Source organism: Schistocerca cancellata, chromosome 9 (assembly GCF_023864275.1).
Source record: "Schistocerca cancellata isolate TAMUIC-IGC-003103 chromosome 9, iqSchCanc2.1, whole genome shotgun sequence".
NCBI lineage: Eukaryota > Metazoa > Arthropoda > Insecta > Orthoptera > Acrididae > Schistocerca > Schistocerca cancellata.
The window spans coordinates 155,596,498-155,619,599 of NC_064634.1; the positions used below are offsets into that span (position 1 = coordinate 155,596,498).

At 46.9% G+C, this 23,102-nt stretch overlaps 1 protein-coding gene across 1 annotated transcript in view; it reads left to right on the forward strand.

Annotated features, from left to right (window-relative positions):
• The first annotated feature begins 454 nt into the window (after positions 1 to 454).
• Positions 455 to 23,102, forward strand: part of LOC126101252 (radial spoke head protein 3 homolog) — a 361,559-nt gene continuing 338,911 nt past the window's right edge. Inside the window, exons 1-2 of the mRNA XM_049911940.1 lie at positions 455 to 1,048; positions 1,136 to 1,398. Coding sequence (XP_049767897.1) covers positions 455 to 1,048; positions 1,136 to 1,398 — 857 coding nt within the window. The remainder of the gene's footprint in view (positions 1,049 to 1,135; positions 1,399 to 23,102) is intronic.

Here is a 23,102-nt window from a genome sequence, read left to right on the forward strand (position 1 = left end):
CCGATAGGTATGTGAAACATTTAACTCTAATGAAGTAAGCGTAGTGTACCGTTGACTAACTTTTAAGAAGTAAAGAACTGTTTCTTGATAAATCAAATCGTGCTGCAAAGATTCTTCTCTCATATTGTAAATATTGGTACTGTATAAGTGGTTGTTAACGTATTACATTCTGAGAACGGGTGAAGTATCACGGTTCAAGTCTAAATCTTAAACTATAATCTGTATTATCAGCAGATTATTTCAGAGATGTAGTGAATTTTTAACTTCCCTGTAATTTTGCGGCGGCTGATTTACCCTGCACATCTAATGTGTGTGAATAAAGACGTTTGGCCAATAATACAGGCTAACAGACAGTGAAGACTTGTGTACTTCAAGCCGAAGCCCGTTGTCTCGGTTACTAAGAAGGCGATAGAAGGAAGTGGTGTCTTCCTATGCGCAAGGTCGGTACTCTGCAATGCCCGTCATCTCGAGACCGAGAGGTGTGACGTCATCAGGGTCAGGCGGACGAGGAACATCGTCCACGTCGGCGACAACGACCGCCACGTCGACTACCGTAATCGTCAACGACTTGAACGACGACATCTCTGTGACGTCCGCGAGCTTCACCCTTCTGCGCGACAATGAGCCACTGCCTCCGGAACACCAGGAGCTGAACGTGAAGGCGCTGCAGCGCAAGCTGATGGAACTGAAGGCCGAGAAGGAAGGCGTCCCACTCTTCACCAAGACCAGGAAGTACAACAACAACAACAATAACAATAACCGGATCACGCGGTCACAGAACAACATCTCGGACCCCAAGAAGAAGAGCAACGTCGCAGGGGAGAAGGTGCTGAGCAAGTCGGTGAACAACCTGAGCGCCAGCCTGGTGAGCAACAACGCCGGGCACAAGGGCTATCACCGCAACTGCTACACGAGCGCGGGCCCGGCCGACTACTCCTACTTCCACCTGTACGGCAGCATGGCGGCGGCGGCCGTCGCCAAGCACAACAACTACCGCAACAACCTGCAGAACGGCGCCGCCGGCGCGCAGACCGAGTCGCCCAAGCTGGCGCGCAAGAAGCGCTCCTCTCCAGGGGAGGAGGGCACGCCTCCCCAGCAGCCGGGCGGCCGCGGCCGCGCGGCGCCGCCCGGCCAGGGCAGGGAGCGGCCCATGTTCGTGACGACGGTCAAGTCGGGCTGCTTCCTGGAGCCGCCGCCGGAGCTGGCCGCGCTGCTCGGCCTCCCCAGGGCTGGGGGCCTGGACCAGCGCCAGGTGCTGCTCTACTCCTTCTCCAGCCAGCCGCGGGTGCTGCCCAGCAACGCCGGCCGCCAGCAGGTGCACAAGGCGCGCTGCCCGGCGGCCGCCTTGGCCGCACAGAAGCAGCAGCAGCTGCAGCAGAAAAACGGCGATGCCAAGAAGTGAGTAGCGTCGAGGCCACCTTCATACAAGGGATGTTCAATAAATAGCTCCCCACAATTTTTCTCTCACAACATATTTCCTTTAAGAGTCGGGGCTGCAGTCTGGAACCGCGAGACCGCTACGGTCGCAGGTTCGAATCCTACCTCGGGCATGGATGTGTGTGATGTCCTTAGGCTAATTAGGTTTAACTAGTTCTAAGTTCTAGAGGACTAATGACCTCAGAAGTTGAGTCCCATAGTGCTCAGAGCCATTAGAATTTGTTGACAAATCAGTCAACATTTCTTTTATATGTACTAATAACTGACTATCAGGATTGTCCAGCTATGTATTTATTCCAGTCTGCTATTAGTCCACCTCCTCCTTCCCTCACCCCCTCTCCGTCCATCTCCCCCTTCTCTCACCCCCTCTCTGTCATTTCTCCCCCACCCCCTGTCTGTCGACTTCTTCTACCCCTACTGTCTGACCATCCTCGCCTATCCCTCTCTCTCTCTCTCTCTCTCTCTCTCTCTCTCTCTCTTTCTCTTTCTCTTTATCTCTCCACCTCCTCCTCCCCCCTCTCACTGTCAACATGCTCCTCCCTCTTTTGTCCATCTGCTCCTTCCCCTCTCTGTCCATCACCTCCTCCCACCTCCAATTCCACCTTCTCCTCCCCCCTATCATTCTGCTCCTCCCCATCTCTCCTCACCACTCTCTCTGTCCAATATCTTCATCTCCCTCTCCCTCTTTGTCTCCTCCTCTTTCCTTTCTCTGTCTCCTCCTCTCCTCTTTCTTACACCTCCTCTTCACCTCCTCTCACCCCTCGCTCTTCATCTCAAATGGTTCAAATGGCTCTGAGCCCTATGGGACTTAACTTCTGCGGTCATCAGTCCCCTAAAACTTAAAACTAGTTAAACCTAACTAACCTAAGGACATCACACACATCCATGCCCGAGGCAGGATTCGAACCTGCGACCGTAGCGGTCGCGTGGTTCCAGACTGTAGCGCCTAGAACCGCTTGGCCGCTCTTCATCTCCTCCACTTCTTTTTCTCTGTCCATGTCCTCATCTGCCCTCTCTCTGCTCATCTCCTCCTCTCCCCATCACTCTCCACATTATCACGCTCACCCCAATAGGAAACTGGTGTTTCTTACCCCCCACAGCACTTCTTTCCAGATTGTAACTAAAATGTCTACCAAATTTGGTTGGAATCATTCCAAGCGCTTACTACAAGCTTTTTATGCTTGGAGTTGCCTGTGTACTCACACACCAAATGTATTTTACGTACATATAATGTATTTCTCACGTATTTGTACCCATATTTCCGCTATATCTTTAGTAAATTTCGGTCTGGATTTTGATTTTCAAGCAGCACAATGTTTATGACGTCAGATCTCCTGAACTATGTTGTATAGACTGATATAATTTTGCAGGTACGTCCAGTGGTATATGTCGCTACAGTCTTCAAAATATGTTATGAATAGAGGTAGTAGTAAAGATGTAATAAATTGAAACATGCTTGGGCAGCAGCTTTTCACAAATCTTAGTGTTTATGACGTCATACTCCTGAACTATATGTTAGACAGTGATATTTTTTTTACGTTCATTGATTGGCATATGTGGATGCCGCCTGCGAAATTTGTTTCAAATCGAGATAGTAAGAAAGATATAACGAATTTAAATGTCGTACATATTGTGAAGTATTTCACGCATCTAAGTACTTGATGTCATACCTCTCCGAAACTATGTGTCCTAGAGTGATATATTTGTGTAGAAACTTTCAGCGGCATATGTGGATATTATTTCCGAAATTAGTTGTGAACAGAGTCAGTACCAACGAAGTAATAAATTTTAAACGTCTTACTTGATGCGGTAGTCTTTCACGCATGTCAGTGTTTATGACGTCACATCTCCTGAATCACGCGTCGTAGGATGATATAATTTTTGTGGTACATTCACCGACATATGTGAATACTGCCTGCGATGTGTTTCACGAATATAGTTAGTAGTAAAGCAGGAAATTCAAACGTCACACTTTATGCGGCAGTTTTACTGCATGAACAGTGAAAATGTGGTAAGCGATAAACTTTTTTTCCTTTCATCATCCAGCAGGAGTTATCGTCTGGATGATTGAAGTATGGCTAACCGCACGGTGTGGACTAAACTGGTTTTTCACATCCACCGCCGCTCCTTTGACAGATAGGTGATTATTATCCCACAGCGATAATTTTCGGACACTAAGTGATATGTGCACCAACTCTGCTTGACATCGGTCCAGTAGTTTAGTAGCAGATGTGCAGAACATATATACATACATACATACGTACATCCATTTTTATAATATGCATGCATTTTTCTATGAGTGCTGTAGCGGTCGGAATTTTTACAGTATACACCATTAATCTAGCTGAGAAACCCAGCGTTGCTCGGGTGTGTACTTCGAAACTTTGTATCCATGAACTTAGTTGTTTTTTTTTTTTTTTTTTTAGTTACAAGGCTTCCTTCCTTTCAGAAACGCCACAGTTCGTAGTAAATGATGGAAGATGATTGAGTAAAACAAAAGTAATATCTGCCGTTCCCCAGTCAAATGTTATAGTCTCTCTGCTGTTACTGATCTACATAAACGATTTAGAAGACAATCTGAACAAACCTCTTGGATTGTTTGTAGATGGCGCTGTCATTTTCTGTCCTGTAAAACCATCAGATGATCAAAACCAACTAGTTCAAATGGTACTGCGCACTACGGGACTTAACTCCTGAGGTCATCAGTCCCCTAGAACTTAGAACTACTTAAACCTAACTAACCTAAGGACATCACACACATCCATGCCCGAGGCAGGATTCGAACCTGCGACCGTAGCGGTCGCGCGGTTCCAGACTGAAGCGCCTTTAACCGCACGGCCACACCGGCCGGCACTTCTCAGTCAAGTAGCTCCTCAATTGGCCTCACAAGGACTAAGCGCACCCCGCTTGCCAACAGCACTCAGCAGATCCAGACGGTGACCCAACCCAGTGCTAGCCACGCCCGAAAGTGCTAATCTTCGCTGAATTGTCGGAAACCGGTGATACCACTGCGGCAAGGCAGTTGGCGTCAATGACATAAACTGGCGAAACTACTTGTCACTAAGGTAAAAAAGGAATAGCCACCGCCAACTATTGATTCTTTTGTATACTGCGAAATTAGCAGCACCATGTATTGATTCTCTGGTGTGCTATGCTGTGATCATCGTGCCACTGAGGTAAACATCGAACTACTAAGTTGAGCACTCTTGTAAAACTTTGAAATAAGATTTCTCTTGTGATCCGGGTTTGATTAAGTATAGCTTATATGTTGGCCTCAGCTGCGCTCAAGTTACCTGTAAATTCGACAACTGCTACTGGAAATTAGCTTGTTCAGATAGACAAACAAAGTTTTTAAAAATATCCCAATAGACAGCTGATGGTTCTCAGCCGGCCGGAGTGGCCGTGCTGTTCCAGGCGCTTCAGTCTGGAACAGCGTGACCGCTCCGGTCGCAGGTTCGAATCCTGCCTCGGGCATGGATGTGTGTGATGTCCTTAGGTTAGTTAGGTTTAATTAGTTCTAAGTTCTAGGCGACTGATGACCTCAGAAGTTAAGTCGCATAGTGCTTAGAGCCATTTGAACCATTTGACTGAGAAGTAGCGGCTCCGGTCGCGAAAACTGACAACAGCTGGGAGAGCGGTGCGCTGACCACATGCCTCCCCCACCCCCCACCCCTTATCCACATCCGGTGACACCTAACTGCTGAGGATGACACGGTGGCTGCTCAGTACCAATGTGCCTTCATGGCGTTTTCGGAAAGTGTCTTTTATTTGTTTGTTTTTGTGTCATTGACAGAATTAAGCGCCGCCATGCTGTCTTTACCAACACAAACTAAGATTGAAGTTAGTTCGCTAGTAAATGTAAATGTCGTGTGACGAGGGCCTCCCGGCGGGTAAACCGTTCGTCGGGTGCAAGTCTTTCGATTTGACGCCTCTTCGGCGACTTGCGCGTCGATGGGGATGATATGATGATGATTAGGACAACACAACACCCAGTCCCTGAGCGGAGAAAATCGCCGACCCAGCCGGGAATCGAACCCGGGCCCTTAGGAATGACATTCTGTTACGCTGACCACTCAGCTGTCGCGGGCGGACAGTTCGTTAATGTTAATGGATTTATTGGTTTCGCTTTGTGTATTAAAGACTTTACAATATTGTTTCTCTTCTTTGGATAGGTTTAACTTATATTTGACTTATAGTCTAGGAAAAAAGAATTTATTGAGTTGTGATTTCAGTGCCTACTTTTCATTGTACGCCCCTGGTAGCTGAGTGGTCAGCGTGACAGAATGTCAATCCTAAGGGCCCGGGTTCGATTCCTTGCTGGGTCGGAGATTTTCTCCGCTAGGGACTGGGTGATGTGTTGTCCTAATCATCATCATTTCATCCCCATCGACGCGCAAGTCCTCTAAGTGGCGTCAAATCTAAAGACTTGCACCCGACGAATGGTTTACGCGACGGGAGGCTCTAGTAACACGACAGTTACAGAATGAGATTTTCACTCTCCAGCGGAGTGTGCGCTGATATGAAACTTCCTGGCAGATTAAAACTGTGATCCGGACCGAGACTCGAACTCGGGACCTTTGCCTTTCGCGGGCAAGTGCTCTAGCAACTGAGCTACCCAAGCACGACTCACGCCCCGTCCTCATAGCTTTACTTCTGCCAGTACCTCGTCTCCCACTTTCCAAACTTTATAGAAGCTCTCCTGCGAACCTTGCAGAACTAGCACTCCTAAAAGCGCTTGCCCGCTAAAGGCAAAGGTCCCGAGTTCGAGTCTCGGTCCGGCACACAGTTTTAATCTGCCAGGAAGTTTCACGACATTTACATTTTACTTTTTGATTTAGTTTCGTGTACTATTTAGAATGTCTAGAGAATGGTCGAGTCTTTCTCAGTGCACCAAAACGACTAAAAGACAGAGAACTTTACGGTGTCAAGAATTCACTGAAGATCGAGAGGCAACAATTGAGCTGTGGGTCGAGAAAATCAGGCTTTAACTTGCTCTTTGGAAACTCTTTCCGAATGCGAGGTTCAACGGGACTCTGATCGATAGCGTCAAGCATTGTCTTGCTCCTCACTACATATTATAAAGAAGTCTTCGTCCATAGTTACTTACAACGCAAACTCCCCATCGCACCCGTCTCAGATTTAGTTTTAATATTGCCCAGTGGAGAGCTTGTCAAAAACTGAACACAGATCAAGCACGGAAATAGGAAGAAGGTGTACTGAACTCCGAAAAGAGAGGCAAAGTAGAAAGTCTGTGTGGTCCAAGCTCAAGGTTTGCAATATCCAGCGAATTTGAATAGCCACGGCGTTGTGGTTGTGTGTTGACGGTGTTGGAGCCGTCGGGTCATTGAAGTGTCTGTTCACTGTATTCAAATTTACGTGTGTCCCTGTGTACAGTCTGTTTGTGACAGTGAAGTATGCCGCCTGTTGTAGCCGAGCGGTTCTAGGCGCTTCAGTCTGGAACCGCGAGACCGCTACGGTCTCAGGTTCGAATCCTGCCTCGGGCATGGATGTGTGTGATGTCCTTTGGTTACTTAGGTTTAAGTAGTTCTAAGTCTAGGGGACTGATGACCTCAGTTGTTAAGTCCCATAGTGCTCAGAGCCATTTGAACCATTTGAACAGTGAAGTATAAGGAAGGGATCTGCAGACGTACATACTCCCTGTTCTACACAAGTACTGTATGTTATGACTTTTGCGGTCCTTTTTGGAAGTGCTGACTCTTGAATCACTTCGTTGTAACATAGTTCAGACCCTTTTATTTGTTGTTTTCATTTCTGTGACAGGTTTGCTCTCACTATTCATCGCATTTATTGCGACAGTAATATATCCGTACCACATGACTCGTATTATATAACCAATGTATGTTATGTTATGTTATGTTTACCGGGGACCTAGATACGACGGAGAGGCTTCGTCCCCGCCGCAGCCGCAGTGGTCCGCAACCCCACGACGACTACCGCAGTCCACTTCACCCCTCCGCCGCCCCAGACCGAACCCAGGGTTATTGTGCGGTTCGGCGCACCCGGTGGACCCCCCAGGGAACGTCTCATACCAGACGAGTCTGACCCCTATGTTTGCGTGGTAGAGTAATGGTGGTGTATGCGTACGTGGAGAACTTGTTTGCGCAGCAATCGGCGACATAGTGTAGCTGAGGCGGAATAAGGGGAACCAGCCCGCATTGGCCGAGGCAGATGGAAAACCGCTTAAAAATCATCCACAGACTGGCCGGCTCACCGGAACTCGACACCAATCCGCCGAGCGGATTCGTGCCGGGGACCAGGCGCTCCTTCCCGCCCGGATAGCCGTGCGTTAGACCGCACGGCCAACCAGAAGGGCTTAACCAATGTACAGTATGACACCTGTCGAGACTACAGAAGAATAGACACGTCAATGACTAGGAACAGTTCATAATTTTGTGAAAACGGAAATATTGGGGGACGAGAGACATTTGAACACTGACCTCCCGCTTTGCAGTCCAGAAAGCCTGCCGGTACGGCCGAGCGGTTCTAGGCCCTTCAGTCTGGAACCACGGGGCTGCTACTGTCACAGGTTCGAATCGTGTCTCGGGCATGGATGTATATTATGCCCTTAGGTTAGCCAGGTTTAAGTAGTTCTAAGTCTAGGGGACTGATGACGTCAGACGTTAAGTCCCATAGTGCTCAGAGCCATTTGAACCGTTTAGCAGCCCAACACCGTTACCACCCAAGGATGACACTCTGGTTCTCACAGTTCGCTCGAAGTTGCTCATCTTAAGCTTGTACCGTACACTGTTTCTATTTTGCATCTTTTTTCACAGTTCAGTGCACATCTTGTTCCTGTTTCGATGCTTGATCTGGGTACAGTTTTTGACGGGCTACCCACTGGGCCATTTTACCACTAAATCTGAGGGGGTTGCGATGGGGAGTTTCCATTGTTAGTGCTACCCGAGCAAAGTTGGGGTGGGTCGCTATTATTAGAGAGTAATGAATCACATTTTCTTAAATTGCACTTGACTGTGCCACATGGAAATTATATAAAAGGATTAGGAACGCCAACGGGAAGAATGAAAAGAGGTTTGTCATAAATATTTGTTTTAAGAAATAAAAATGCCTTTGCACGACGCTTATACAAACGAATTTACGAATTGCATTTTTTCGTAAGGTAAGGAAATAATAACTTTCTCATTATCAACCACAAAATTCTTGCGGTCGTTACTAGGGTGTTTAAGTCGCGCTTATGACAGTCGGAACTTGCGGGCTGGCTTAGATGGGAGCTGTAATGTATTTTACCGAGCAGTGATCCAGCGGAAGGCACTCTGCAACTCAGCTGGTGTCGTCTCGTAGGAGCAGGCAAGACTGCCGTGACAGGCTGGTCATCTTCCTTGGCTTAGATGGGAGCTGTAATGTATTTTACCGAGCAGTGATCCAGCGGAAGGCACTCTGCAACTCAGCTGGTGTCGTCTCGTAGGAGCAGGCAAGACTGCCGTGATAGGCTGGTCATCTTCCTTGGCTTAGATGGGAGCTGTAATGTATTTTACCGAGCAGTGATCCAGCGGAAGGCACTCTGCAACTCAGCTGGTGTCGTCTCGTAGGAGCAGGCAAGACTGCCGTGATAGGCTGGTCATCTTCCTTGGCTTAGATGGGAGCTGTAATGTATTTTACCGAGCAGTGATCCAGCGGAAGGCACTCTGCAACTCAGCCGGTGTCGTCTCGTAGGAGCAGGCAAGGCTGCCGTGACAGGCTGGTCATCTTCCTTGGCTTAGATGGGAGCTGTAATGTATTTTACCGAGCAGTGATCCAGCGGAAGGCACTCTGCAACTCAGCTGGTGTCGTCTCGTAGGAGCAGGCAAGACTGCCGTGATAGGCTGGTCATCTTCCTTGGCTTAGATGGGAGCTGTAATGTATTTTACCGAGCAGTGATCCAGCGGAAGGCACTCTGCAACTCAGCTGGTGTCGTCTCGTAGGAGCAGGCAAGACTGCCGTGATAGGCTGGTCATCTTCCTTGGCTTAGATGGGAGCTGTAATGTATTTTACCGAGCAGTGATCCAGCGGAAGGCACTCTGCAACTCAGCCGGTGTCGTCTCGTAGGAGCAGGCAAGGCTGCCGTGACAGGCTGGTCATCTTCCTTGGCTTAGATGGGAGCTGTAATGTATTTTACCGAGCAGTGATCCAGCGGAAGGCACTCTGCAACTCAGCTGGTGTCGTCTCGTAGGAGCAGGCAAGACTGCCGTGATAGGCTGGTCATCTTCCTTGGCTTAGATGGGAGCTGTAATGTATTTTACCGAGCAGTGATCCAGCGGAAGGCACTCTGCAACTCAGCTGGTGTCGTCTCGTAGGAGCAGGCAAGACTGCCGTGATAGGCTGGTCATCTTCCTTGGCTTAGATGGGAGCTGTAATGTATTTTACCGAGCAGTGATCCAGCGGAAGGCACTCTGCAACTCAGCCGGTGTCGTCTCGTAGGAGCAGGCAAGGCTGCCGTGACAGGCTGGTCATCTTCCTTGGCTTAGATGGGAGCTGTAATGTATTTTACCGAGCAGTGATCCAGCGGAAGGCACTCTGCAACTCAGCTGGTGTCGTCTCGTAGGAGCAGGCAAGACTGCCGTGATAGGCTGGTCATCTTCCTTGGCTTAGATGGGAGCTGTAATGTATTTTACCGAGCAGTGATCCAGCGGAAGGCACTCTGCAACTCAGCTGGTGTCGTCTCGTAGGAGCAGGCAAGACTGCCGTGATAGGCTGGTCATCTTCCTTGGCTTAGATGGGAGCTGTAATGTATTTTACCGAGCAGTGATCCAGCGGAAGGCACTCTGCAACTCAGCCGGTGTCGTCTCGTAGGAGCAGGCAAGGCTGCCGTGACAGGCTGGTCATCTTCCTTGGCTTAGATGGGAGCTGTAATGTATTTTACCGAGCAGTGATCCAGCGGAAGGCACTCTGCAACTCAGCTGGTGTCGTCTCGTAGGAGCAGGCAAGACTGCCGTGATAGGCTGGTCATCTTCCTTGGCTTAGATGGGAGCTGTAATGTATTTTACCGAGCAGTGATCCAGCGGAAGGCACTCTGCAACTCAGCTGGTGTCGTCTCGTAGGAGCAGGCAAGACTGCCGTGATAGGCTGGTCATCTTCCTTGGCTTAGATGGGAGCTGTAATGTATTTTACCGAGCAGTGATCCAGCGGAAGGCACTCTGCAACTGAGCCGGTGTCGTCTCGTAGGAGCAGGCAAGGCTGCCGTGACAGGCTGGTCATCTTCCTTGGCTTAGATGGGAGCTGTAATGTATTTTACCGAGCAGTGATCCAGCGGAAGGCACTCTGCAACTCAGCTGGTGTCGTCTCGTAGGAGCAGGCAAGACTGCCGTGATAGGCTGGTCATCTTCCTTGGCTTAGATGGGAGCTGTAATGTATTTTACCGAGCAGTGATCCAGCGGAAGGCACTCTGCAACTCAGCTGGTGTCGTCTCGTAGGAGCAGGCAAGACTGCCGTGATAGGCTGGTCATCTTCCTTGGCTTAGATGGGAGCTGTAATGTATTTTACCGAGCAGTGATCCAGCGGAAGGCACTCTGCAACTCAGCCGGTGTCGTCTCGTAGGAGCAGGCAAGGCTGCCGTGACAGGCTGGTCATCTTCCTTGGCTTAGATGGGAGCTGTAATGTATTTTACCGAGCAGTGATCCAGCGGAAGGCACTCTGCAACTCAGCTGGTGTCGTCTCGTAGGAGCAGGCAAGACTGCCGTGATAGGCTGGTCATCTTCCTTGGCTTAGATGGGAGCTGTAATGTATTTTACCGAGCAGTGATCCAGCGGAAGGCACTCTGCAACTCAGCCGGTGTCGTCTCGTAGGAGCAGGCAAGACTGCCGTGATAGGCTGGTCATCTTCCTTGGCTTAGATGGGAGCTGTAATGTATTTTACCGAGCAGTGATCCAGCGGAAGGCACTCTGCAACTCAGCCGGTGTCGTCTCGTAGGAGCAGGCAAGACTGCCGTGACAGGCTGGTCATCTTCCTTGGCTTAGATGGGAGCTGTAATGTATTTTACCGAGCAGTGATCCAGCGGAAGGCACTCTGCAACTCAGCTGGTGTCGTCTCGTAGGAGCAGGCAAGGCTGCCGTGACAGGCTGGTCATCTTCCTTGGCTTAGATGGGAGCTGTAATGTATTTTACCGAGCAGTGATCCAGCGGAAGGCACTCTGCAACTCAGCCGGTGTCGTCTCGTAGGAGCAGGCAAGGCTGCCGTGACAGGCTGGTCATCTTCCTTGGCTTAGATGGGAGCTGTAATGTATTTTACCGAGCAGTGATCCAGCGGAAGGCACTCTGCAACTCAGCTGGTGTCGTCTCGTAGGAGCAGGCAAGACTGCCGTGACAGGCTGGTCATCTTCCTTGGCTTAGATGGGAGCTGTAATGTATTTTACCGAGCAGTGATCCAGCGGAAGGCACTCTGCAACTCAGCTGGTGTCGTCTCGTAGGAGCAGGCAAGACTGCCGTGATAGGCTGGTCATCTTCCTTGGCTTAGATGGGAGCTGTAATGTATTTTACCGAGCAGTGATCCAGCGGAAGGCACTCTGCAACTCAGCCGGTGTCGTCTCGTAGGAGCAGGCAAGGCTGCCGTGACAGGCTGGTCATCTTCCTTGGCTTAGATGGGAGCTGTAATGTATTTTACCGAGCAGTGATCCAGCGGAAGGCACTCTGCAACTCAGCTGGTGTCGTCTCGTAGGAGCAGGCAAGACTGCCGTGACAGGCTGGTCATCTTCCTTGGCTTAGATGGGAGCTGTAATGTATTTTACCGAGCAGTGATCCAGCGGAAGGCACTCTGCAACTCAGCTGGTGTCGTCTCGTAGGAGCAGGCAAGACTGCCGTGATAGGCTGGTCATCTTCCTTGGCTTAGATGGGAGCTGTAATGTATTTTACCGAGCAGTGATCCAGCGGAAGGCACTCTGCAACTCAGCTGGTGTCGTCTCGTAGGAGCAGGCAAGACTGCCGTGACAGGCTGGTCATCTTCCTTGGCTTAGATGGGAGCTGTAATGTATTTTACCGAGCAGTGATCCAGCGGAAGGCACTCTGCAACTCAGCTGGTGTCGTCTCGTAGGAGCAGGCAAGGCTGCCGTGACAGGCTGGTCATCTTCCTTGGCTTAGATGGGAGCTGTAATGTATTTTACCGAGCAGTGATCCAGCGGAAGGCACTCTGCAACTCAGCTGGTGTCGTCTCGTAGGAGCAGGCAAGACTGCCGTGATAGGCTGGTCATCTTCCTTGGCTTAGATGGGAGCTGTAATGTATTTTACCGAGCAGTGATCCAGCGGAAGGCACTCTGCAACTCAGCTGGTGTCGTCTCGTAGGAGCAGGCAAGACTGCCGTGATAGGCTGGTCATCTTCCTTGGCTTAGATGGGAGCTGTAATGTATTTTACCGAGCAGTGATCCAGCGGAAGGCACTCTGCAACTCAGCCGGTGTCGTCTCGTAGGAGCAGGCAAGGCTGCCGTGACAGGCTGGTCATCTTCCTTGGCTTAGATGGGAGCTGTAATGTATTTTACCGAGCAGTGATCCAGCGGAAGGCACTCTGCAACTCAGCTGGTGTCGTCTCGTAGGAGCAGGCAAGACTGCCGTGATAGGCTGGTCATCTTCCTTGGCTTAGATGGGAGCTGTAATGTATTTTACCGAGCAGTGATCCAGCGGAAGGCACTCTGCAACTCAGCTGGTGTCGTCTCGTAGGAGCAGGCAAGACTGCCGTGATAGGCTGGTCATCTTCCTTGGCTTAGATGGGAGCTGTAATGTATTTTACCGAGCAGTGATCCAGCGGAAGGCACTCTGCAACTCAGCCGGTGTCGTCTCGTAGGAGCAGGCAAGGCTGCCGTGACAGGCTGGTCATCTTCCTTGGCTTAGATGGGAGCTGTAATGTATTTTACCGAGCAGTGATCCAGCGGAAGGCACTCTGCAACTCAGCTGGTGTCGTCTCGTAGGAGCAGGCAAGACTGCCGTGATAGGCTGGTCATCTTCCTTGGCTTAGATGGGAGCTGTAATGTATTTTACCGAGCAGTGATCCAGCGGAAGGCACTCTGCAACTCAGCCGGTGTCGTCTCGTAGCAGCAGGCAAGGCTGCCGTGACAGGCTGGTCATCTTCCTCGGCGACACGTATGCGGCGGGCAGTGCCGTCACCGTCAAAGGTCTCCTCTTTTCCTTCTCGCCAACAAGTGTCTTCTTTCCCGACACGATCACAAATATCAGCGCGCCTATCTTTTTGCTTTCTTCGAGATATGTCCCTACGAGTGGCCACATGCACTATTGTCTGGCTCATATTCTTCTTCTACCGATCAAATTATTGTTTTCTATCGTTGTTCAATGTTCTGTGCCTCTTGCAATTTTTACGGCTTATTTTGAGTGGAATTCCTTCATTGAATCATCTCCATGACGCCAGTTAAGTTGACTTCTTAAGTAATAGAACCCAGTATATTGTCCTCGATGGTGAGTGTTCATCGGAGGTTAGGGTATCATCGGGAGTGCCCCAGGAAAGTGTGGTAGGTCCGCTGTTGTTTTCTATCTACATAAATGATCTTTTGGATAGGGTGGATAGCAAGTGTTTGCTGTTTGCTGATGATGCTGTGGTGTACGGGAAGGTGTCGTCGTTGAGTGACTATAGGAGGATACAAGCTGACTTGGACAGGATTTGTGATTGGTGTAAAGAATGGCAGCCAACGCTAAATATAGATAAATGTAAATTAATGCAGATGAATAGGAAAAAGAATCCTGTAACGGTTGAATACTCCATTAGTAGTGTAGCGCTTGTCACAGTCACGTCGATTAAATATTTGGGCGTAACACTGCAGAGAGATTTGAAGTGGGACAAGCATGTAATGGCAGGTGTGGGGAAGGTTAATAGTCGTCTTCGGTTCATTGGTAGAATTTTGGGAAGATGTGGTTCATCTGTAAAGGAGACCGCTTATAAAACACTAATACGACCTATTCTTGAGTACTGCTCGAGCGTTTGGGATCCCTATCAGGTCGGATTGAGGGAGGACATAGAAGCAATTCAGAGGCGAGCTGCTAGATTTGTTACTGGTATGTTTGATCATCACGCGAGTGTTACGGAAATGCTTCAGGAACTCGGGTGGGAGTCTCTGGAGGAAAGGAGGCGTTGTTTTTGTGAATCGCTACTGAGGAAATTTAGTGAACCAGCATTTGAGGCTGACTCCAGTACAATTTTGCTGCTGCCAACTTACATTTCGCGGAAAGACCACAAAGATAAGTTAAGAGAGACAGGGCTCGTACAGAGGCATATAGGCAGTCATTTTTCCCTCGTTCTGTTTGGGAGTGGAACAAGGAGAGAAGATTCTAGTTGTGGTACGAGGTACCCTCCGCCACGCACCGTATGGTGGATTGCGGAGTATGTATGTAGGTGTAGATGCAGTTAAGGACAGACATTCTGTGTTCTGACCGATTGTCAGCTCTTCCTCCTGTGCTAAAATCTACTTCCATTTGAGTGCGATCTTCCCCACATCGCAGATGCTACAAGACTCACAGCTAGCATTCTTTCCGTTATACTCTTCTCCTCTGCCCACAGTTGCGACAACGACGGTAGAGGGGGGGGGGGGCGGGGTGGCCAGCCACGCATCCGCCTGTCGCCAGGTCAGTTACAGTCTTCATCACGTTCTAAGGCCTTACGGCAGGGTTGTGCAACGGCATGCTTTCACTGTTGATAAAATCTCATGTCCTGTGCTCGTATCCAAGTTTTCACTGCATGAATTGCGCTCTCATCATCTCCAAAGCGTGTCCCACGTACAGGGCTCTGGGTCTGGGCTAAAGGGTCGAAGAGGCAGTTAAGTCCAACCCAGTTTTGCATTGGTTATCAGCGTTCTGATACTGTGTGGGCGTCCATTGTCCTGTTTTTGTGACATCCAACGCGTCTAATACGGTTTCTGACATTCTTAAAAGTCTTCACTGATACCTCTCAAATGGTGGTTGACCCACCTGGAAGCACTTCCACGAGAATGACACCATCACTATTCTGAAAGGCTGTCATCATGATTTTTGCGACAGACGGAACTATCTTGAATTTATTCTTTTTCGGTTATTGTTGATGCTACTACTCCTGTGACTGCCATTATCTTTCTGGCTGAAAGTGATGCACCCAGTTTTCGTCACCTATAACGAGCCTTGACAGAAGAGCCCCTCCATTCGGCTCAGACTTCTCCAACAGTTCTGATTAAGTGTCTGTTCTTTCAATCTTAAGGTCTGTTGTGAGTAGTCGTGGAATCTATTTGGAACAAACCTTTGAATATCCTTGAGCCTCAGTCACTGCTCACGCACTTCCAACGTTGTAGCACCAATTGACGAATCGTGGTGCGCCTGTCTGCACCAATAATGGAAACCACACGATTCAGAATATCACGTGCAGTGGCTGTGACACTACGTCCTGAACGTGGTCCATCAAGGAACACAGTTTCTGGACTTCCTAACGCGTTATCTCTCTTTACTCATCGCCCAGAAGTATTCCCATCAACTGTATTATTAAATATACAGTGCACGCAAATTCTTACGGATATCCACTACCGTTTCTTTTTCCGCAACCAAGAATTCAATTACGGTATGTTGCTTGTAAGGAGTGTCATGCGTAATCCCACTTTGATGCTTTACTGTGGCTCTGCCATCTGTCGGAATTGTTCGAAACTTCACAAACGTGCAGAAGAAACATCGATTTCAAGCACCTAAAAGGACATTTTCCTGTGCAGCGTGTTTCACAATCTATGTTGCACACTTTTAGGAGACGTAGAGGGGACTTAGAAGATCAAGTTTTACATAGAAACCCACGGCCGGAAATATCATCCAACGACGCTACAAGAGTGTCAAAGTTATGGGCCCGGCGCCTGTAAATGTATGTTTATACATGGTGATTCAGTGATGATGTTAAAAACTTCCAAGGATGAAGGAGAGAAATAAATGTATGAGTTTGAGGTAAGGGTCTCTGTACCGGAAATAAAAGAGTCGAAAATTATAAACGAAAACCGTTTTAATACCTCTGACTGTTGTTGCCAAGACCGTAGTGTAGGCAACTTCCAGAGGTGATAGTATGGACCAAAGCAAGGAACAATGTCCTGTAAACGTGGGCTCTAAAATGCATACTTATACTGTTCAGCAGAGGAGATGCGTTTCACACTATCGTTGCTTATATCCCATTCCAGTATTCAACCGCGGGTGAAATACTCGTTCTAAAAATAATTTACGAACATGTCAGTCAGGAAACAAGCAGCCAATTGCCCATCGCTAAGCCATCCAGTCGAGAGTACAATTTATTATTAAAAGAAAAATAATTGTATGATGTTAAGTCTCAACAATGTGATAATTACAATTACTTAGTCAGCGCTTGATTGTTTGCGTCTAAAGAAATTGTCTTGAATAATTAAGATTGTCTCTTCCAAAGGGATACTTCTGTACAATTTAATCTCAAGCGAAAGTGAAATGCAATCATCTGGAAAGGCTTTTTCTTGTAATTGGTGTATAAGCTCTTTGCGGTTTGAAATGAAGAAGTTATTTTGAAAAACGTATTCCTTTTTAAGTATTTAGAACAAGTACAAGTAGTTAATGGCAGGTTTTCCCGGGTTTTCTATTCCATTAATTATGTGACGAATCAAAAATTCTTTTGTGTGTGTTTTTATCTCGATCCTCATAGTAGAAGCTTTAAAATTCATTCTTCAGAGTTTACGCAGAAGGTCCAGAGAAGTAATAATAACACAGCCATCTAAGCAAGATTTTCTCAGTTGTGTCAACTTCATTTGCACAGCTAGGGGCCCAAATCAGTCCTTTGCGTATCAGTCTTCCATTGTATTTAGTTTGACTATGGTGTAGCTGAATGGTGGTTCCGTGCCGTAGAATATTCCGAGGCAGAAGGTCATTATAGATATCATTATACGTAAACCCAAATAAATAGTATGGAAGCTTCAAAATGGTCAGTTGTCCATACTGATGAGAATTTAAACTGTAAAAAGCACATTTTGGAACTCTTAAAACGACTTAGTTCCGCCAGATTTGCACTTAGAATCATTGCAAATCTTGGGGAGAGAGAGGTCGGTAAGTTGACATATTTTACATATTTCCATTAAATATGTCATATGGAATAATATTCTGGCGTAACTCATCTTCAAAAAAGAAAGTCTTCATTTCTCAAAAACGTGTTGTATCAATAATATGTGGTGCTCGCCCTTAATCATCTTGGAGACATCTGTTTAAAGAGTTGTGCTTTCTGACGACTGTTTCAGAGTATGTTCATTCTCTCGTAAAGTTTATTCTACATTATCCACTACAGTTGAAAGGGAACAATGATGTCCACAAATATAATACCAGAACGAAAAATGACACTCATTACTCCACATTAAGGTTGTCTTTATTACAAAAAATGGTGCACGATGCTGCAACAAAAAATTTTGATCAACTACTGAGTGTTATAAAATGTCTGGCAGAGAGCAAAGTAAAACAGACTGAAGACGTTTCTCGTTGACAAATTGTGCTGTTCCATAGAAGAATTTTTACCATTATAATGTGTAAAAGGTGGTAGGTAGGAATTACTAACAACTATGTGTTAAAAAATATGTACATAAAATAAAATGAAATGGAGTTACAACTGTTGAGCATATAGCCATATTTACAAATTAATTTGCAATGTGAATGTAAAATGACTCATTTCACAAGCTAATAATTCATCATGCAGTTTGATCTCTGGACATAAAAGTAACTAAATAACTAATTGGTCTTCCCATCGGACCCTTTTTCACATTGAATGTTAAGTATATTTGCGATTGAAAATTATTAATTTCGGTTTTCTGTATGTTCGTGGATTAGTGAGTGAGAGGTAATTGACATACTTAAAGTTCAAAGGTCTATGCTTGAATTCCAGTTGTTCCTACAGTATTTCTGGCAGGTGGCATGTTTTTCACGCTTTTAAAATATCTATACATGTTGTAGCACGTATCAGTTTCCACTCGCAAACAGTTTTGGAAGTGGGTATCCTTCTGCAAGTGCACAGGTGATGTAGTTTTCAGGTCAGGTCGAAACAAGAGGATACCGTCTACAATAGGACACTGCTACGTAAGTTACTGCGTAATTCCAAGCAACCTTCAGATTAATAAATCTGTATTACAATCAATGACGTGAGCTGTCAACTCCTTTTTCCTGCAAACCATCAGCAGCATAAAATAATTTGCACATTGTCAACTTTTTATGTGGTCCTCGACAAATGACTCCGTCGTATATTCTGTATGTCACACGATAATTTCTCTCTGGGTGTGTTACAACTGCATGAGACAAGCAGCTGTGAAGGGAACTGACGCCTTGGTGGTCCCTAACGACAAACTATACCCTTCAACTCCAACCATTTTTTCTGAATTTGCAACAACGTTTCGGTTCTTTTTTATTAGTAATTTATGTTTTATAAGGCTTGAATTGGTCAAGAATGTACAAAATCGTCCTTAATTTTCAATATGCCCTTTATCTCTATGAACGCATGTTTATAAACTGATATCGATTGTGGTAGCAGTCATCTTCAGATGATTCAATATCGTTACAGAGTGTAGCAAGTCAAATGTTTTACACAGTCCTGTCACATTAACGTGACCAATGTCCATATCTGGGTCAGAGTGGAATAGGCACTGAAACATGGCAGGTGACAGCCGTAGCAGTGGAGGGTATACAAAGCGTGTCGAGGGGACGCGGAAAACAGTGCTGTCATTGTCGTAATGCAGAAGTGGAGCGATTTGTCTGACGTCCAAAACGGCATGTCAATCGCTTTCGGACCAAGGGTGCAAACATTTCCAGAATGGCTAAGTTTTTAAACTGTTCGCATGGCGCTGTGGTTAAAGAATACTATGCACGGCGAAACTGGCGCCGAGGCAAGTGCAGTGCACCACTGGCCATAGATGACAGAGGCTGCGTGTACGTGTACGGACGATTAGACGCGCAACTGTTCAGCAACTGGTCGCCCAGATCAACCAAGGAGCCTGAACTGCATCTCGTCAATGACCGTTCAGCGAACGTTCCTGCGTATGGGCTTTCGCTGCAGGCTCCTGGTTCATGCTCCCATGCTGAGTGCTGTTCATCTGCGACGAAGGCTCGAATTTGCACTGCCAGTACACAACCGAACGTCCACTGAGTGGCAAGAATCACGTTTTACACTCCTTCGGATAGGTAGGACTTGGCGGAAAAGGGAGGATTGTGGTCTGAGGAATGTTTTCGCGGAATTTCCTGGGTGATGTCTTGATTGCGGAGAGCACAGTGGATCAACACAACTATGCATCATTCCTTGGGGATCATATCCACCACTACATGCAGTTTTTTTTTCCGCGGCACAGTGGCATCTACTAACAGGTTTATGCAAGACGTCTCGCAGCTCGCAGTGTACGTGCGTAGTTCGAAGGTCACCGGGATGAGTTTACACTACTCTTCAACCGCCGAAGGCCTCGGATTTAAAACCAATCGATAATGTGTGGGACCTCCTCAGTCGGGTTGTTAGCGCTGTGGATCCTCAACCGAGAACCGAAAGCCATCGGCACACGGACCGTGCATCCGAACGTTGACCGTTGAGCGTGCCGAGTTTCTGACGTCATAGCGTGGAATAGCACGTTCGGGAGACTTTCCGCACGTGCAGAGCTATATGTGGCATGTCAGATATTCTGAGCGTGCGTCTGAGCGTTAACCAATGAGATGGCACAACGCCACCTACGTCACACGCACGCCGTCTCCCTTCAGTACAGAGTTGTGAGGCGCCATCCTCGCATTCATTTCAAGCCTATATGTATATACACCGTTTCTGAGGACCAGCAAATTCAGAATGACTGGAAAACCCGTTGTTAACTGTGTGATTCGTTCCAATAAAATAAAGAGAAACATCATATTCGTGGCAAAATAATTATTGTAACTTGCGTATTATGACAGTACGCTATTTGAAGGCAGCGACACACTGAAGACCCACCCAAAACGCATTGTTCTTGGTACAATTTGTTATAATTAAATTTCAATTAGTAACATATCTACGATTAAGGTTTTCAGCAAGTGGTAACATACTATGATTAGAGACTAGGAAATGTGTTGTTAGTTTAGCGTTATGAGTAGCGTCACTGTTCTATATTTGACTAATTCGTTGGGGCGGTTGTTCGTGTCATCCCTTTTCCAAACTTTTTTCCCTAATATTCGCGTTTTTATTAGGTTCTTACACTTTATTATTAGTTTAATATTGTTATATAGTATGATATTTGATGTTATGTAAATATAAGTTCACCTTTTTTGAGGGGTGACTGTTCGATGAGCGTAACCTACGGGACAGCTTGCGCTACTTGTATAAAGATATTTTGCTCCTTTTTCTTTTACGCTTCGTAATTCACATGTTGCAAAGATTCTGCTACTGGGTAGGAACAGTGATCAGCTAAGACTGACCTTCGGGCGTTACTAAAATATGGGAATGATGAAATAATATTTATCTTATGCGAAGAAGTGCCTGGCTCTGAGCACTGTGGGAGTTATCATCTGAGGTCATCAGTCACGTAGAACTATTTAAACCTAACTAACGTAAGAACATCACACACATCCATGACCGAGGCAGGATTCGAACCTGCGACCGTAGCAGTCGCGCGGTTCCGGACTGAAGCGCCTAGAACCGCTCGGCCACCGCGGCCGCTTGTGGAGAAGTATTCCAAATTTGTACCGCACTGTTTGTAATGGAACTTTATAAGCTGTGTCCTTATTGATTGGACATGGTACTTTCTTTTTGGCTTAAAACATGTCCATCGATATTGAAGTTTTGTGTATATTACCTATGGAACAACGTGACTAGGATATGGACAATGGAGGAAACGTGCGTTTTAATAGACCTAACGTGGGAATTTTACGCGCGCCCGTTGAGTCAACAGTGTCATTTACGAATAGAAACATCCCACAACTGCCGCTGGACTGCGTCGCGATCGCGTATACCACGTTGGGGCCCACGTGCCGTATGCACAAGTCGCATCGTTCCTGAGCGTTCACCAGCACGTTGAACACGGCACGCTCAACGTTGACGTTCGACAGCACGGTCCGTGTGCCGACGGCTTTACGCAGCTGGGTATGGCACTGGAGATGGCGTGGCTCCATGTTACCTTGAGAACCTCATTGACTCTCTTCCCGCACGTCTCGCAACGGTTCGCACTTCAAAAGCTGGTTATACCGACTTCTGAGGGGTGACGCATTAATGTGACTGGAGAGTGTACAACCAGATACTGAGCCACTACTTGATTGTACAACATGTGACGTGTTATACTCTGTAACAGGCGCGGCTCGTAATTAAAGGCTCTGAGGCGGAGCCGCCCCAAAATATATGTTAAAGTAAATTTCACAAGAACGTATTACATAATTTAAATTATCAGGACGAATTTCGCGTATTTCCCATTCCGATTAAAATAACGACGGTCAACGTTTTTGGAACTGTTTGTATCGATGGATGTTTTCCGAACGGTTAGTAGTGTTTAGGCTACGCCTTGGAACGTCCGTAAGCTGCATGTAGTAGCGGTTTGGGGGCGTGGCTTCTACATAGTACTGTTCTTTATGGGCGAGCCAAAGGCTCAGAGCTTGCAGCCTAAGGGTGTCATACCAACCACCACACGTTTTTCACGTTCCACTATCTATGTAATAAAGGAATGTAGAGTGGCCAAAACTTCGCTATCCAATCTCTGTCTCTGCACATCTCTAATACGCTTCGATGCGTCATTAATCGACGTTTAGTATTATAGTTTTGATAATGCTTTACATAGTTGTTTTGTTTCTGCCATTGGCTATTTTATCCACATTTAGAATAAGTTTGCAAATATCCCGCCAGAGTGCACTACACTACAGTAACAGACTAGTACTGCCATCTAGCGAGAGTTTCATAAGTGGTTAGAGGACAAAGCGCGCGAAATTTGTCCCGTTACTTTACTTTCCTTGCTTGCTGATGCTGACTGCTTTTGTTGATACCGTGTGATATGAGCAAGTTTCTTTTTCGGAGTATATTTTGCAAGATTTTAGTGAGTTTTACTTGCTGGTGAATATCTGCGACATACCGCGAGTGTGAAACAAGCGCAATATGAATTCAGTGTGCAATTTAATAGGTAAAAACTTGGAACACGGCCATAGGATGAAAGTGAAAGAACTTGGTGCATCCAGACCCGCATTAAAGACTCTCCGAAACGCGTCTTTACATATGATTTGCTGCAAAGTGTCAGAAAATGTAATAATGACGTATAAAAACACTAACCAAAGATTTTAACTCGAAGTTAGCTTCTAATGATATTTAATACCTGATTATAGAAGATACAGTACGTAAAATTATGGGTAGAGAATGATCTGCCCACCCCCTCCCCCTGAATTCTTAGTTGTTTATGTCAGACTAATCTGTAGCGTAACCCGAGGCCTATGTTGGCTCCGATCGATAAATGCCGCAGCCTTCCCCAGTATAGAAACCACGAGCCGCGCCTGCTCTGTGACGATATTTATGCTCTGATGATGATTCGTAACACTATCGAAACCGCTCGTCTCGTTTTATAAACTCGCGATCTAGACAAATAAAGGTTACAGTAATACATGTGACTTTGTAAATCAGGCAGTTGCGGAGATGTGTCGTCATTAGGTTCTGCAAACGCTACTGCTCCGTGACGTCTGGAAGCCTATTCCAGTCGTGGTGATCGGTAACTAATTTTTAATAATTGATTACTCGAGCCCAACACT